Source organism: Nannobrachium achirus, assembly GCF_963921795.1.
Source record: "Nannobrachium achirus genome assembly, chromosome: 2".
Classification (NCBI taxonomy): domain Eukaryota; kingdom Metazoa; phylum Chordata; class Actinopteri; order Myctophiformes; family Myctophidae; genus Nannobrachium; species Nannobrachium achirus.
The window spans coordinates 33,731,247-33,749,738 of NC_137811.1; the positions used below are offsets into that span (position 1 = coordinate 33,731,247).

An 18,492-nucleotide genomic window follows, 5' to 3' on the forward strand; every position below is an offset into this window, starting at 1 on the left:
ATTTACTGCATTTAGATGTTTTCAATATCAAGCCACAACACACACAATAACTATTTGGCCCACTTTTTGCCAATGACAACGTGTCCCAAATAAACAGTCTGCGATCAATGTTCATTTCCCGACCAACGTGACCTTGATAGGATTCAGGAGGAACATGGTGACTTTGCACAGAATGAACTCTCAGATTATAGATAGTAAAATCCCCTCTGTCTAGAGAAACAATGATCAACAAACAGGATATACAGACACAACAATTTGCAAGACAAAAGGATGGAAGATCAATGAATGATGTGCCTCTTCACACATTACTGTCCAAACAATGCCCACTGTTTTATTGTTATACAGTCAAACCAAGTCATGGGGGGGGGGGGGGGGGGGCGAGGGGGTGGGGGGGCTGCCTGGATTACCATGAGAAACTCACTGGTATTGACCAATGAGAGAAGAACAAAATAAAAACAACAACAAGCACTGCATGTTGCTGCAGCAGCAGTTCCAGTCAAATATGCAATTTCAATTCAAAGGAGCTTTTTTGGAATGAGAAAACATACGTTTACATTGCCAAAGCAAGTGTCAAAATATAATATAAGCAGTAGAAAATGGGGAACATAAATATAGCCTACAGTTGGAGGGATACAGCATTGTGTAAACAGAGCTATGTGCACTGTACTGTTGCTCGCAGCTAGTCCCTTTCCTTTCTCCTTAAAGGAGTAGGCCTAAAGGCTCATTCCCACCGGCAGCGATAACGATGACGATAGCCATAAAATATCACAGCGATAATTATGCCTTCACATTTATGTCCGATAAAGTTATCGGACATCAATGTGAAGAGGCGTCAATTAACAACAGCCGCTCGCTCAGTGCGCATCGCGAGCTGTTTGTCAGAGACCCAGTTCCATATCACTGTGATCTTAACCACATCGTTGTTGATCCTAACGATGTAGTTGTCGGCTATCGTTGTCTTTATCGGTGTTGGGTGGATGCTGCCGATCCACTTCAATTGAAAACCCACTTTTTTAAATCGTTATCGTCATCGTTATCGCTGCCGGTGGAAATGAGCCTTTAAGGTGGTTGCACACTGCTGCGTTTTTCGGGCCGAATATCGGAGTGAATTTCGGAGCTCGTGAATAAAAAAATCAAACTCACGTTATGTCAGTCACGTTTGCACACTGCCGCCCATTTCGCGCACCACTCTGTCCCTTGCTCTCTCTATCTCTCTCTCTCTCCTTGCCCTGAAAAACGCATTTCGCAACGAAAAACGCAGCAGTGTGCAACCAGCTTAAGTTTGAGTTTGAGTTATTTCCTATCAATTAGGCCTATACACACCTCACTGAATTCATGGATATTGTTTTGTTTATATCGCATAGTGCTCCGTATTACTAAGCCATTCATTTGAGAATAATAATGACCCTCATGTATCTGGTAGGAGACACAAAATCTCCTGCAACCACAGAGCTGCATGGTCATCAAATTATTGACAAAAACAAACAAAACAAAAAAATATCCATGAATTCAAGTCTCCATGCAGGTGTGTAATTGGAAATAAGTCATTTTGGGGGTGAACTAAGAGTTGAGTGAAACATATAGACCTATGTGTCAAATGTAATCTAATCAGTTCAAACACTTCTGACTGTATGGGTTACATAACGCTGCTGTGCCTATTATTGGCAGTCCATAACATGTTTTATAAGGACACAGTGCATGGTTGGGTAGATTCGAAACGAATGTAAACGTTTCCGGCGATGGGGGGTTGCGGTGCGGGGGTTTTTATGTTATTTTCTCACTTCTCTCAGGAAATGGGAAATACCCCCAACAAAAAGGAAGAGAAAGCCTTTCGCCGTCCGACGGTGCCGCGCGACAATAACAGACGATACAACACAGCATCTACGACAATATCCGTTGAGAGCTATTATTGGTTATCAAAGTGGTCTCTGGGGACCCCCCAGGGGTCCTTGAGGGAGTTCCAGGGGGTCCCCAGCTAAATAGACCTAGATAGTTAGGAACCAAATGGACCCTTATGCTATAACTCTGAGAGTGTATAGGCATAAGGTTCATTTGGTTCCATTTATATAGGCTACACTCTCTGAGTTAAATTAACATTGATTTTACAATATGAATTTGGGCCCCAGAGATAGAAATGCCATTAAATGGGGGTCTGTAATGCATGTCAAACTGGGGGTCCTTAATTAAAATGTTTCTGAATCACTGCTAGAGCATTATGGGGGTCCGGTCCCTGGCATATATTTTCAAATGGGGGTCCGCGGGCTTATAAGTGTCAATTTGAGGGTCCTTATATTCGCATAACGTTTGAGAACCACTGCTTTACAGGTCTGTTGTTTATTTTCCGCGCGACACCGTCGGTGGCGAAGTGTGAACAGGGCTGAGCTGAGGCCATTGACGTCATCCGTCTGGCAACAGGCATGGACGGCGTCCGACGAGAAGCTCGCGGATTGGTCGCTGCGCTCCGAGCCGAAGCGTGATTGGTCAGGTCTCGGCTACATAGCCGTACTGTAGGCTCCATTTTGTTCGCATTTGGAGTCGGAAGGAGATTTGACGTTACAACCACTGTTAACGCCGTACGAAATCCCAGGTTTCTCGGCAGGAAATATAGCGTTGCTGCTATACATTAAACACCATTCCGCCGTTGAGATTTCTGAGGTTGAATCATTTGATCATTTTGTGACGAACCATAAAGAGGCTTTTTCACCAACCAAAGCCTGAAGAAGAAGTCGGTAAGTTTCTTTTTTTTTATTTGGAGCCCTCCGTCCGTCGCCATATTGTCACTGTTCTTTCTTTGTTTTGGTGCCAGACAGACAGTAATATGAGCCCACTATTGTAAACCAGTCACCTACTCATTCATTGAGTTGTGTTTTAAATTGTGATTTAAAATAAATCCCCCAACTAAATGTATGTTTTTTAGCTAGTGTCACAACTAGTGAATACCTCGGTTATTATGACGTCTGTTGTTTTTCTCCACGGGACAAAGCCAGCCGAGGGCAGGCTCACAGACAGTGGGATTAGTCTCTTTATGTGACGTTTATTATCGTGTTATTATCTATCTTCGACGACAAAATGATTATGTTCTATGGTTTTATTCGATACTAAATGATGGTTGTTATAATGTGGTTACACAACAGCCAGACCTGGCATGTTGTGTTTCGCACTTTGTGTGCGATGACGCACTTGTTAATTCGTCGTTTGACCGCTGCTGCTGCGTCTTTGTTCGTCTATGTTATTATTTCCTTATTCTTTTCAGTCTTTATAACGACTGAACGACACGATTGTGTTATTATGTTGTATGTATAACGATTTAAAATGATAAAAACAGTGTATCTTCTTTTTATTTTGTTCTTCTTTCTTTTATTAACCGAATGAGCAAAATCTGCAGATACACTAACACAACCCCCACTGTACCAACCTTTACATTTTACAGTCAGCTTCAGCTAAACCATCGTTTCCCAAACACTGGGTCGGGACCCATTTTATGGGTCCCTTAATTTCTGGTTCCCTATATTATGTTTTAATTATTAAAAAAATACATTTTCATCAATATAAAAACATCATGCATTGATTTTCTAACTAATTTCATTGATAAATACAATAAAGAAATTCCATAGATTAGCCAACGAATTGTTTAAGAAAGTAGTGCTAGCTATTTTCACTAGTTTGGGTCCCGGCCCGGGCAAATATAATTTCATTTTTGGGTCTCGACCTGAAAAGTTTTGGGAGCCACTGCTTCTAAATTCTAACCCATTGTTATTATTTTCCAACCCCTGCAGGTAGGCCATCGGCTTCTTTAGAGCATCGTGCGTCGAGCCGAATTAATGTTCAGCTCGGCTTCACGGGAAAACATCGCTCACTGGCACATGTACACTTCACAACTTGCTGGACACAATACACGTGCAGCGAGAAGTAGACAGAAGGAGACTACTTCGAGGACCTGGAGATCTGCTGGAGGGGAGAGATTAAGCTGCTGCTCAGTCAACTTTCCAACAACAAAGAGGTGGGTGCTGGGCTGGCTGGCTGGAAGCTGTTTTGCTCTTGGTTGGCTGGGTGGGGGAGGGGCGGCTGCGACCACACTGTCTGACTCTGCACAGTCTGCACGTAGGCCACATAACTAAGCCTTTGCAGTTGTTGTTGTTGTTATGCCCACCAAGTTAAGGTTTATCATGTGTGACCCGCTACTAGAATGCATTGTTGTTTGCTATATGTTTTTAACCATTATACTCTAGATATAGTATAGGTTAAATATTGCATATTATTGTACAACTTTGTATTTGATATACTATGTGCATGACTGCAAATAGAATAGGGACAACGATTGATGTGTGCCGTGCTGCATACCAATTCGGTTCAATTCAAAGGAGCTTTATTGGCATGAGAAAACATATGTTTACATTGCCAAGGCAAGTGTCAATAACAGTTGAAAATGGGGGATGTATATACAGTTGGAGGAGGTACAGCATTGTGTAAACAGAGCTATGTCACATTTTGTCATTATAAACATGTTATACCGTATGCGTATATACAGGGTCTAAAGCTTTTTGAAACAAATAGCAGCAATCTTTGCAGTCGCTTTGGAACAAATCAATACGATTTGAATATTATACAAAAAAAATAGCCCCAGATTTATAATGCGTTGAAAGGTAGCAGCTCTGTTTGCTATACTGTATGTGCAGTGCTTACAGACTTTTGTGCGCTTCAGAGACAGTGACGGTTATTCTCTTGTGTTGTTCCAGGTGACACTTAGTGAGTGGAATAGCAGCATGGGAGGTGGAGAGAGGTACAACATTCCAGTGTCCCACCCTGAGCGCCCATTGCCCAAGAAGAACCACCAGCTGGGCCGGGTCAAGCAACGAGGTCGCGATCAAAACAATGCATTAACAGCAGCATCCACAGGAGCAGCGGGGGGCCTTCACATCCACCACCACCGCAGGAGCGACAAGGGCAACGCCTACCCCTGGTCTCCAGAGGCCCGGCAGGCCGCGGCCGCTGAGAAGAAGAACGCATCTGTCCGTTTTTCTACCAACTATGACCAGAATTGGGAGGGCGCGGTTTCCCACCTCAACAACCTCTTGGCCGCGCAGGACTGCCCAAGCTATGCCGGTGCAAAGTTCAGCGAGCCACCGTCGCCCAGCGTGCTGCCCAAGCCCCCTAGCCACTGGGTGCCCTTCGCCCTGGGCTCCTGCGACAACAGGGAGATGATGACCTTCCAGCTGAAGAGCCTGCTCAAAGTGCAGGCCTGAGACGGACCCCCGAACTTGACCTTTATGAAAAAGAAGCCAATGCATGAACTACGGCTCCTCTGAGAGTATTTAGTCCCACCAGGAACGCCCCAGTGCTGTACTCATTTTAGTACATTTTTAGCTTGTTCTCTTGGGTGGCATTTGCAGTGTTCTACTGCAAATGTTTAGTCCATGACCATTTTTTTAAATTGATAGTTTCAGAATATTTCAGAACTGTAGCCTTGCTGGTGGGGAAGATGCTCTCAGTCGAGACAGTTTCTGTAACTGACGACGAACTGGATATCCTTTGTACTTTTGTGCTCTGTTATTTTGTTTTGCTGTTTTTATGTTGGCTGTTATAGCAGGCCGAGTGAGCTTTTCTTCCCAAATATCAAATATGGCAAAGTATTGTAGTAAGCAGTAGAGTTCAATCTCTTTTACGGTCCATTTCTGTGGACAGATATGCTTTTTTATTGACATTAGGTTATGCTAATCCTTTTTGGACCTCACCTCTAAAGCATCTGGTGCTAAAGCACATTCACCTTTGTAGCATTTTATTTTTGTTCTTTTTTATTTGGGGCCCAATATATTATTATTACTTTTACCTGGGATGTAAAAGCCACTCGCCTGCAATTCTGCAGGGAAACCAGAGATATATTTCTGGAGAGGAATCAGCTGTTGCGAATACAGGTCACAAGCATAACCTCAAAAAAACTGAAGGGTAATATGAGACCATGGCACACGGACCTTGGACTCTCAACTCCTGTACCTTTTTTATAGCGCTGTGCGCACTGCACTATGGGAGTTGAGCTTGCCTAAGGCCCGCAGCTCTCTATCATAGCGTTTCTTGTGTTAAAGTCCATTTGTGTTGTAGTCGAAAGGTGTATGAGTCTGTCGCACTTAACCAAAGCAATGTCTTTAGCTGTGTTTTTGCCACCTCCTCTTTGCCTGACCGACGTGGTCACTAGTGCCATATCGACCACGTTGGACAAATGGCGATTTGGATGGAAGTCCCTGGGGTCACATCCCAATTTCAAATCAGTGCTGTTAGCCCCCTCAGTGGAAACGCCACATGGCAAACAATGCGGAAGAGGACCAGACCCAACAGGTGGTGGATGCAGCAATTTCACTACCTTTAGCTAATGTCGTGGTCCTGTTTGCTGTGAGGCCTTCTTTCCAGTGGGGAATCCAGGGCTGGGTGATGTGTATGATGTGGCCCAAGGGTCTCAACAATGTAAGGCGCAAGGCCAGTGCGGGTGTGTTTACATTTATACATGGGTCTCAAGGGTAGGCCATCCCAACAATCTCCAGACACTCACTGCCTCCTGCACCCCTTTATTCTCTTGCACTTGTCTTGAGTTACAGGCTGAAAAGCTGTTTTTCGCTCTTAACGGTGGGTGCGTTATCGACTATCTATAGTGTCTTTATTTTTATTTTACCAAACCTCTATTGAGGCTGTCTTTAATTTTTTTTCCCTTTGCAGAATGGGAGCTGTAATTGCCAGCTTGGAAATGACAAAACAAAGTATGAGAGCTTGAAAATATGTTAAAAGAGCCATGTATATAATGAAATGTATTAAAATACTTGTAGCATATGTACATTTTGCAGGACAATTTGAAGGCCTGCTTGACAAAGTATTTTTAGTAATAACACTGAATGTACTCGACATGCTATGGACATGTCTTAACTTCAAATGCTGAAGAATATTTTTGTTAAAGAAAAGAAATATCTGCATATAGCATTTGTCAATACCCCTGCACTGTGTAATCTTGCCAGTGATCTTGCACATAATGTTTTTATTATTTTGTATTATGAACAGTGTAGGGTGAAAAGATGCTGTCAGTGCACATTTTTTAGAAAAAAATACAAAAAAACCAAATCTTTAATTGGACCTTGGAGGAGGCTTCTGTATGTATGAATTGTTTGGATGTATTTTTATTGTGCTTACAGTGTGTAAGCTTGCTTTTTTTTTTCTTTTTTCTTTTATGATCAACCACTTGACTAGTTTAACAAAGCCTGATTGTGCCTATGTTGAATCTCACTCAGAAAAAGAACTTATCAGACTCATTTTGAGTTTTCTTTTCTTCATTGGGTATAGCTCTTACTGACCAAACACACATAGCCACCTGATACCCACCTTCAGTTCTCAGTTGTTCTTCCGCCAACTGACAACTGAATTTGGTCCATTTATTTTTTATAAACTGTTTTCCAACTATTTTATGTAAAAAAAAAAAATAACTTTGCTCTTTTCTATTGTTTTGTAAATGATCATGCATGCAAAAGTCTCCTCATTCTAAACTTGTAACCAAATTGGCTGTTAATTTGTCCCACTTGTTAAATGTCACCGAAGATGAATATGAAAAAAAATGATTCCCTGTTCGCAGAATTGGTACTAATTAGATGTTCAAAAACCGTTTAAAATGGTATGCTTTTTAAATTGGTAAAGACAAAATTAAGTTTAAAAAAAAAATTAAACCCCACCCCTTTCCCCCCACCTTTGTGTCTGGCTGTCTGTATTACCATGTTCTTGATGCTCATAAGTGAAAGCACATATAGATTCACATACCGGTAAGTGCAACCACACCACAAAAAGTACATTGCTGTTGGAAATGTATTTCTTAAGTTTAATCAGTCTGTTTAATTCCCAAAATTCTGGCTAAATTAAATGACCCTTACATACTCATCTTAACTTACACAGCATGATTCATCACTGATGAAAAGTGTTTCAGAGCAGCGGTTCTCCAGTACTTTAACACACAATTCAATTGAATACTCTGGGTACCCAGATCTTTACTTTAGGTGCTGCGCTCTGCAGCCTCAGTGAACTTTTATGTCAACGAGCCATACTATGCAGCTTGAGATGGTAATGTTTTCTGTTCTTAGCAAAAAAAAATGCAACCATTTATTGAAGAGAACAAAAAGCTTCAATGGAATAACACCACTAAAATACAGATAAGAGTGCTAAGGAACACTTGGGAGTCAATTTAGTATACATACACAGTTTACACACGGAAATAAAGCAGCAGGTTCTGAATATTATATGGACTACATGTAACAAAATACAAAAATAGGGCAATAAAAAGAATACTGCTTACAGATTTCTGTAACAAAGAATTAGGCTACATTCCATACAATGAAATCCGTTCCTTACTAATTGCAAAACTTAGTAAACAATGTTAAGTTAAATCTGAGATCCGACTGAATGGACTGTAATAAAATACAGTAAATAACATGGTAACATAAATGTGGAATCTTGGGGCTCAAAATGAATTGGATTATATTACATTTTCCTATTTTTTCCATTGGAGAAATAACCAAAACAAACAGAAAAGTTAAATACTGCTATAATGTATAATATTGAATAAAAATGCAGTATTAATAGATTAAAGGTAACTCAACCTACAAAAATAGGAATTCAAATGGCAAAGTTAAACTGAACCATCTTTGAAACTATAACATGAACTGAAATCCACAGTACCCAAGTCAAGACACCAGATATAACAACCTATCAAGAACACTTCCAGGAGCTTGCATTATACCCAACATATAATTAACTACACAACATTAAAGGAAACTCCAGGACTTTTTCTCTTGTGCCGTGCAGCTTGTTCAACCAATATCTTAGTGATATAAGCTAGCAATTAACAATGGTGGGCATGAACATTATTTTGAACTCTAGAAACCATATTCAAAATCTTTAAACACAAAACATCTTTTAGATAGAGAACAGCGGAGAACTTTGGAAGTGTGAGTTCAATGGCCGCCAGATTTGCGGCCAGCCCACGACCGTGAGCGAGATCGAGACCGGGACGGAGACCTGGAGTAGGAGCGTGATGGTGAGCGTCCCATGGACTGCTTCTGGGAGCTGGATGCAGGATGAAAGTCTTCAGCTGGGCTCGGGGACCGCGACGGGCTCTTCCTGCCTTTGGGTCTAGATCTGGCAGGGGATGGGGAGTGAGAGGCTGAGCGACTACGGGATCCTGGGCCGTGGTGCGTCCTGTTGTGGTCACGGGGAGGGCCTCTGTACCTGACAGGAAAAACAACGTGGAGCCACAGTGTATTTAGGATCACACTGGCGTATGGCAAAATGTTTAGAATTTACCTTTTTCATAGGGAATATATTAATGTGTCATAAATAGGTCAATGCAGCAAGGCAATAACAAGGTGAATGTTATTACCAAGGTAATAACATTCATTATGGGTCTGAATTATTATGTGTTTCTGTGTGCAAGCATGAAGTACATTTACAGTAGATGTCCCTGCTGGTGCGCAAATGAATCCGAATGAATGGATATTAATTATGAGAAGTACAGATTATTAGCATCAGTTACTTTATAACGTAGAACAGAGATTTTGAGAGGGGTCCCATTCTTTTCAAAGATAATCATCAAGGACATTTTATGTAACATTCACTACATTTTAACGGTGAAACGATTGATGGAATAAACAATCAACATTAATTTGATAACATTTTAGTAATCAAATCATCGGTTAAGTGATAAACCATGTAAACGTTTCCGAGTGTGTTAAGTAAAATGTTAAAAATAAAAGGTTATTATTAGTTGACTGATGGGTAAAAAGAAAGAAAAAAAAACAAAGATAACTATATAGTGCATTGTCTTAGTGCTATAACACAATACATGAAGATATTCACTGACTACAGTGAAAAGTGTAGTAATCAGTGTAGTCACACATTGTAGGTTCAAGAGAGTGCGTTCAAGACATTCAAATTGTGCTATAAAACTTATGCACCTTACGTCTAACCTCATCTACATACTGTACTAGCTGGATAAAGCGTATCTATGTATATCTTTCCCATTTTTTGTGCCCATCTTCAACACGTTTCTCTGTCTTTCTTTCTTTCTCACCTTGCTCTCCCTTAAAACGACAAATGATGGAGCTTGCACAAAAACAAATTTCACCCACTTCTTTATACCTCTAAACCTGTGATGTGACAATTAAGCGGATTCTTGATTCTGTAATTTCGGAACACGTAAATTAAAAAAATCAACCTCACCTTATGTCAATCACGTTTGCACACTGCCGCCCGTTTCGTATTTATTTTCGGACCAGGGTTGATTTTTTTCGATTTTCGCAACTGTTGCTACTGAGTCCCTTGCTAACTCTCTTTTCTCTCTCTCTCTCTCCCTGGCCTCCGGATTTCGGATTTCCAAAACGCAATGAAAACAGAAACACACAGTGCCGTGTGCAACCAGCTTAAGTGTGTACTGTCTCCCCATTAATTAATAGCCATCCGGCTGTGTAAATTGTGTTTGTAATAAATGTTTTGGTCACTTTACACTTGCACTGTACATACATGAAATTTGCATTTACCAACCCAATTAGGAGCAGTGGGAGCCGGGGAGCAAGTGTCTTGCTCAGGGACAAGTCAACACATAAGACCGGGAACAGGACACAAACCGGGGGCCTAGGACTCTGATGGTATTGGTATAAATAGTGATAGTTTTAAAATCGAACTGTTTCTACAGTAGGTTAATTTCTTTTTTTTTTTCTTCTTCTTTTTTTTTTACATTTGTGAAATGTTTTTAAAGAGCAATATAGTGCCTTTAAAAGAAATGATCTTATTTGCCCACCTGTCATTATCGTGGCTTCTGCTCCGTCTGTGCCGTCCATAGGATCGAGAGCTGCAGAAAAAAACATGGACAATTTAGGCATTTAGCAGATACATTTTTTTCTTCTATGTTTTTATTTCAGTTTAGGCAACTTGTACAAAAACATCAAGCCATATTTTTACAACAGTTTTTTCTCTTTTTTCTTCTTATACAACATTTTCAGCTGTTTACCAAAAAATATACTTGGGACAAAGTAGAAAAAGCAAAGCAAACATTGTATAAAGCACTGAGCCAGAAAGGGTATCAATCAACAGTACAGTAGAACAGTGGATATTATGTGCATATATGACAGGGGAAATAATCTAGGTGGGAAGGTACCTGAAGGCCTGGGGAAGGATAAAAAGTTAATATATGTCTCAGGGGTTGACACTAAGGTCTCAGAAGTACTTGCCTGTTGGGCACGTACAGGTCATGTTCTACTTGCCCAAAGGTCATGCCCATTGCCCGAAAAGTAAATTGAATCGTCCATTATGAAATGATTGGTAAAATTTGAATTACCGTTCAATGTAACACTTAATTTGTTTTACTTCCCGGGGATATGCGATGATAAATGTCATACCTAATTTTTTTATCCAAATACCTATATATCTATGATTGAATATGACTATGGGTTCACACCTATTTTATATTTTTAAGAGTAGCAACAGTGTAAACAGCACATTATAGATAAACAGCATCCACAGACCAGAAGACAGAGCACTCTGGCCACGTTCAGGTGTTTAGACAGATATCTCGTGTTTATAGACGGTTGCGTCCCCGCTCAAACAAGCACTTGCCTGGTCGGGCAACCTGATAGTAAACTCCACCTGCCTGAAAATGTTATTTACCTGCCGGTGGCAGGTGGGCAAGCCTTAGTGTCAATGCCTGTGTCTGTTATTCAGATGTGGGGGGACTAGAGTGGTTTACTGTATTAGAATTCGGGATCCATCTTTTAATGAACAAATCTGATTGGAGTCTTAGAGCGTAAGTAATTTGTTCTGTGCACCCGATGTATTTCCCATAGGCCTACTTTAACAACCAACGTGTTGTATGTTGGTGGATCCGGTTTCAGCAGATGCTTTTAATCCAGAGTGATTTACAGTACAATAAGCAGGGAGTGACAGCACAAGGTGATACCGGTACGTCAAATGCATAAAAATTGTAATCTAGAATCGTAGGTTAACCAAGAACCCATCATCAGTCTAACAGTAGAATAACCAAAGAAATCTATTATCTGTACATTGAAGCTATACATAACACACTATAGGATGCCAGCCAGGTCAACAATGACCTGGCATCAGTCTACATCAGGAGTCTTCAACGTTTTAGCTGAGATGAAGCAGGGACCCCAACTAACTACATATTGTATAACATAGATTTCTTAGACAGCTTAGACTTGTCTGACAGCACTGTCATCATGTTGGGAAAAAAATGTATTTCAGACTTTTAACCACTTGAACCGTCAAATACTTAGTCTGCTCTTCGTTTCCCTCTAAAAACCTCTTTGCCAAAAATTAGCCAATCTACAAGCTTGTAGATCTGCTATTTTTGGAGCTGTGTGAAGCACAGGCTCCCTATACGTGGCTGTGTGGGTCTGTCTGTGTGTGTGTGTGTGTGTGTGTGTGTGTCTGTCTGTGTGTATGTAGCCTGAACTTCCTAAACTTCGGCACGCCACTAGTCCCACAGTTTTGCCACCACACACTCGCGCCACATGTCAAATCGACCGGCTTACTCGGGAATCGTGGGCTATTACTTTTCTAAGAGAAAGGTTCTATAGTTTAATTGATATTAATTTATTAGTGAATTAATTTTCCCCATTGACTTATAATGGGAATTGCAAAAACTCACATTCAATTATTTGTCTCTCGCAAACCATAGGGGCTAGAGTTTCAAGACTTGGAGAGGAGGTTCATAATGATTTCAAGGATTAAATAAAAAAATAATTGTGTCATTTGGCCGCATGGTGGCGCCATAACATCCCACTTTACGTTTTGGCCTGTAACTCTTGAACCGTAGGTCGGAAAATTAAAAATATTTTTCCCTGGATTCCTTGGGTCATGACGCATCTCCCCATATAGGCCACGCCCATTTGCGCCATGATAGATTTTCCGCCATCTTGAATTATCTCCAAAACACACTTTTTGCTCCTTTTCCTACATATTTTCTTCAAATGTCACAAAAATCGGTACACATGATCTACACACACACACACACACACACACACACACACACACACACACACAGCTCCACTTCACACGGGTGTGACTTTTGGCTAATGTTCCACTCAGAATAGGGATGCTAGGGTTCAAATGGTTAATGTAAAAAACATGATCCTATCACAAAAAGATTTGGCGGCTCCCCTGTGGTAACCCTGAGGACCCCCTGGGGGGTCCTGGACCCCTGTTGAAGACACCTGGTCTACATAACATGCTATCTAAATTACAGAACGACAACATCTCTGAATATGGCCATTGTGACCAACAGACCGACAGTGAGAGTTTTACTTGCTAAAGGATTTACTCACTCTCTGGGGCTCTCGGACCTCCGGGGGCGGCGTTCGTAAGAGGGGCTGCGGGATCTGCGGCGGTTGTAGCTGCGGCTGCGAGAACGGCGGCGGCGGTCATCTCGATCACCGTCGTCGTATCGGGAGAAGCTGCGAGGGGAGTGGCGCTCCTTTGTCTTCATCTGGTTAGGGGCTACAATGGACACATTGAGGTCAAGACAACATGGGGACATTTCCCTGTTTTGATCTAGTCTAGTAGTGTGTTCTGTAATCTAGTCCCCATGTTGCTGGGACATGAAACATGGATGAAAGCTGTTCGTACTCTTGCGGTCTCCCTGGGCAAACTGGATCTCGATCTGGCGGCCGCACACCCACTTGCGGTCTAGGTTGTGAAGGGCATCTTCTGCATCCCGGACATCTTCAAATGTGCTGGACTGTTAAGGCTTCTTGTCACTTGGGGATTTTTTTGTAATTCTTATTTGGGGTGGGGTTGGCAGGGGGAGGGACAAAGGGCTTCACATACATACACAGTACACAAAAGCACAATGCTACTACTACTACTATACAGGCTGGTGGCTCCATTCTGACAAGGTCTATACATGATGTGCTGATGTGTTCAATAAAAAAGATTATAATGTATACAAATCATTTTGAAGTAAAAGAATAAGTTATTAGGACTTCTACAATTACAAATTACAATTACTGATTCAAATAGGCCAAAACGTGATTTGGGACTGGAGACACATAAGACAGATACTGAGATGGTGAGCCATCAAGTGGTTTGGGTAGGATACAAAACGTTTGGCTTGTTACCTTTAACATGCTTGACCTTTGACCTTCAGCTTGCTCTTTATTGGCTTTGGCAGAAGAACTTGAGGTTTCCTGCTTGTCTTTGCCCATTAAACTCTTTGCTTTTCCTCCCTTTGGTAGACAAATGGAAGCCTGGATGCTTTCTTTCCTCCACTTTGCATCTTCATCTTTTTTCTTTTTCTTTATTTTCCAATTCCACTATTGCTTGATGCCTGGGTGTCTTTGGCTTGAATCTACTCTGTCTTTGGCCTTTCAACTTTCTTTGGTGTGGGGTCTCCAGAACTGTATCTTTACCATTTCTAAGGCAACAACAGAAGAAATATTAGTTAGGAATATGTTTAATCCTGCATACAATATACTACGCACGTGACAAATCAATAACACTTTAAATGAAATCCCAGACAAAAAAACAAACATTTGTGAAATAAAATACACATAATGTTGACTCCACATCGGAGTACTTAATCCCCTGCAACCAAAAGTTTATTATTTGAAACGTTTGCAATCAGTCAGGGAAAACATTTCCCTGACTGAAACATCTGAAACATGAAAAATACAAAGGATATTGAATGTAAGCGAATCCTCTTGGTCGCCGTGTATAGAAGTCAAGTGGAATGTAGACATCTACAATAGGCCCATAACGACCAAACTCACGGCGTATATCCTCTGGCCTAAAGTGTCATGAAATAAGGACATTTATTCTGCTGGCGAGCAGATGCACTACACTAGAGCTCAGTGTGTGTGTGTAGGCCACACACAAGCTAGTTCCAGCATCTATTATATGATCATACATTATGATCAGTGGCTCATCATACTCACCTGAATGTCCTCCAGGGGACCAATACAACAAAAGTTTATCTTATTTGCACAAAGTCCACATTGAGAAATGTTCTCATTAAAAACAAGTAGATGAGGGTTTCCATCAATCCACTGTGCATCTCTAATACTGTAGGTGTTACAGCTTTGAGAGCTAGACACTGTGTAACCCAGTACCGGTAAATGTGCTATTTTCACAGCAGTTAAAAAAGTAAACACTCAACTTAAATGTTTTTTTTGTACGAAAAAATCGGCATGTTCATTAACTAATGTCACTTTTTTTTGTAGAGCAGTTTCCATCCATGAAGTGAAGATTTTAATGTATTTATCGCAGATATAATAATGTAAAAATCGAGTCTTGATCCAGGACTATTTTAGGCTAAATACCTGTCTCCCCCGGTCCCCCCAAAAAGCCTGTTTATTTAGGGACAAACGTGTTGATGGCCCTGCATTCTTTAATTAAAGCCGGCCAGGCAGACCAAAGACTAGCCATAAATGATAACAATAGTAGAACACTTTTATTTGGTAGACATTTTCACTCTAATGAGCGCAACTGCGGCTGCGCCCTTCTGGTGGCATTTGCTCATTTGGGGAAATGAGGAAAAGCAATGAATGAGATTCCGAGACAAGCTTGAGTTTCTTTATTGAAAAATATGGATGGACACATTACCAGAGAGCTTCCTGACGGATAGATTACACTTGGGGCAACACGGTAAGTGTGTCTTATATTTTGAATTTGTACATGTTTGGTACAGTAAGGGGCTTAAACGGGAGGTCCAACAGACCAAGCCCTCTTGTTGTTAAAACTCTCGTAGAGTGAAAATGTCTACAAAATAAAAGTTCGTTATAATTTATGGCTAGACCAAAGACTAGATGGAGGGATTACATCTCTACACTGGCCTGGGAAGTGGGAATGCCTGGGGATCCCCACAGATGAAGTGGATAAGGAAATCTCTGTAGGAACTAGTCTGTTACCCCCACGACCCGATTCCGGATAAGCGGTTGAAGATGGATGGATGGATAGATGGATGGATGGATGAAGCGTTATGGTTAAGTAGGCCTAATAATATGAAGTTTAATATTAGGTAGATGACATTAGTTTCAATTCCACAAGAAACCAAAGTTAAAAACCAAGCATTGTCATGGTTCAGAACATTAATGTATTATGTAGGACTAATGTTTTGGTTTGATTGATACTTATTAAACCAGTGGCGACGGGTGAGGTCGCGCCATGTCTTGGGGATTTGGCATCACAGGGATCTCCATATATGGCAATAAAAGGGATTTGGTTCCCCTGACATGACAAGGATTATATATTGGCATTCACAGATATGGGCTTAATATCGATGACATCAAGCATCTCCATATATGGGCATAAAGGTCATTTGGTTCCCCTGGCATCACAGGGATCTCCATATATGGCAATAAAGGGGACTTATTTGGCCTTTAACGGCAATGTGACGCTGCATGGATGATATGAGGCAATTTGTTCAAAATAAATTGTTTGGCAAAAGTCGACCTGCTGGTGGTGCTATAACAGGCCAATGTGAAAAGAGTGGCATTTGTTCCTTGACCTAGTTGGAATGTGCATGCAGAATTTCTCAAGTAATCACAATCTGCATTCATTATTTAAGTCATTTTGATCAAAATGGACCAATCCTGCAAACTTTGGAAGCCATATCGGACAGATCCGTCTTGATCACATGACTATAGAGATACTGTGTACTGATTTGCATGATTTTTGGATAAAATCTCAACAAATAATAGGAACAAATTTGATTTACATAAGTCGGCCTCCTGGTGGCGCTATAAAAGGCAGATATGAAAAATACAGGGCAAAGGTTTTTCCTTGGCCTCTAGGGAGTGCATATACAAAGTTGTACATTGATCAGTGGAGTTATAGGTAAAACACAAATTGGCCTGTTAAGCCTGTATCATAGTCGGGTCCGTGGTGGAAGGCTAGTCTTTTCGAGTCTTTTTGAGTCATGAAACTACAACGTTACATCATTCCTCACGATGGAGATCTTTCCACCGTGAGTCCCAACACATCTCTCTGTTTTTACTATCAGACAGGCAGGCTCTACACCCCGTTCACTGATTGGTCGACCTGAACCGGTCTAGACGGGGTAAAGGACTTCACCGTGGGCCGTGACTATGATGGCCTGCACTTATTTTCTGACTTGAGGTGGAAAGCTTTCCACCTCAAATTTGCGGTGGATAGGTCTCCACCGTAGACTCTGATACGGACATTATAGCGCCACCATGAAGCTGATTTTTTTAAAGTGGCATTTATTCCTCGGCCTATTGGAAATGTGCATGCACAATTTCACCAAAATCGCACACTGTGTTCATGATTTCAGGGAAATTCAGGCATTTTATTTAAAATGGACCAATCCTGCAAACTTTGGAAGCCAGTTTTAGCCAATTAGCTGGTAACAGACGGACGGACGCACGGACAGACAGGGGCGAAAACATACTCTCCCCCATGCCTTTGGCTGGTGGAGAAATAGCTGAATTCCAATCCGAAGGGTTTGCACTTTGAAGTGCGCGTTTGAAGGGCTATGACGTCACTGGTCAGTGGTCACAGATCTACAAGCTCACAATGCTTCGCAACCATAGTTCGCAACGCAGTGAGCTTGTAGATTGCTATTTGGCGCGGCCCAGTGACGTCATAGCCCTTCAAATGCGCACTTCAAAGTGCGAACCCTTCGGATTGGAATTCGTCAACTGTCTAGTGTTCGATGGACATGATGACAGCGTCGAAGAGAAGAGCCTTGTTACGTCATTCAAAACAAACGGCCGTTTCGTGTATTTTAGTTCAATTAAATTGACCGTGTCTTCGTATTCGCTTGTGTGCCTGTCTGTCTATACAACAATAACGCACATGATGTTCTCTCAACCGTTGGTGTGATTAGCTCGTGTTAGACTGCACAAATCCCAACTACAACATCAACCATTATGAAGCCCTAGCAGCAGCAGCAGCGCAGCACACGGCTGGAGGCTGGCCTAGCTGGAGCAGAGCAGTGGACTGTGGAGGTTAACCGTTAGGTTACTGTACTCAGATTTCCTCCTCCTAATAACGTTAACGTTAGCCATCTTGGTCCCTCACGTCAAGCAAAGCAGCAGCAGCGTACAATAAACAACGTACCTGGATTCGTCAGAGATGTTCCTAACGAAGAGAGACGTATTTGGAGGTCTTAGGTACCTCGCCATTTTTTTACGTTATGTAATGAGAAAGATTCTACGAGCGGGGTTATTTTTAGACAATGAAATGTGCAAGCTGTTTGCCCTAGAGCTGCAGCGGCAGACGTTACGTGGTTGGTTGGTTGGTGTCTGCCTCTTTCGCCTACGTGCAAGGGGGACTGCACAGAATGTCCAATTGCGCATGTCCAGTCCAGTGTGTGTGTGTGTGTGTGTGTGTGTGTGTGTGTGTGTGTGTGTGTGCGTGTGTGCGTGCGTGCGTGCGTGTGTGTGTGTGTGTGCGTAGTAGACGCTATTGTGTGCGTGCGCGCGCACGCATGTGTGGAAG

At 41.7% G+C, this 18,492-nt stretch overlaps 2 protein-coding genes across 2 annotated transcripts; one reads left to right on the top strand and one right to left on the bottom strand.

Moving 5' to 3' along the window:
• Nucleotides 1-2,540: 2,540 nt before the first annotated feature.
• pnrc2 (proline-rich nuclear receptor coactivator 2) lies at nucleotides 2,541-7,709 on the top strand. The gene is made up of 3 exons (XM_080754542.1): nucleotides 2,541-2,729; nucleotides 3,777-4,000; nucleotides 4,737-7,709. The coding sequence occupies exon 3, from the start codon at nucleotides 4,764-4,766 to the stop codon at nucleotides 5,241-5,243; it is 480 nt and encodes a 159-aa protein (XP_080610668.1). The 5' UTR covers nucleotides 2,541-2,729; nucleotides 3,777-4,000; nucleotides 4,737-4,763; the 3' UTR covers nucleotides 5,244-7,709.
• Nucleotides 7,710-7,899: 190 nt separating this feature from the next.
• srsf10a (serine and arginine rich splicing factor 10a) lies at nucleotides 7,900-18,271 on the bottom strand. The gene is made up of 6 exons (XM_080750909.1): nucleotides 18,112-18,271; nucleotides 14,705-14,818; nucleotides 13,660-13,766; nucleotides 13,359-13,530; nucleotides 10,817-10,867; nucleotides 7,900-9,249 (listed from the first exon to the last, which is right to left on the bottom strand). The coding sequence occupies exons 1-6, from the start codon at nucleotides 18,174-18,176 to the stop codon at nucleotides 8,976-8,978; spliced, it is 783 nt and encodes a 260-aa protein (XP_080607035.1). The 5' UTR covers nucleotides 18,177-18,271; the 3' UTR covers nucleotides 7,900-8,975.
• Nucleotides 18,272-18,492: the final 221 nt, after the last annotated feature.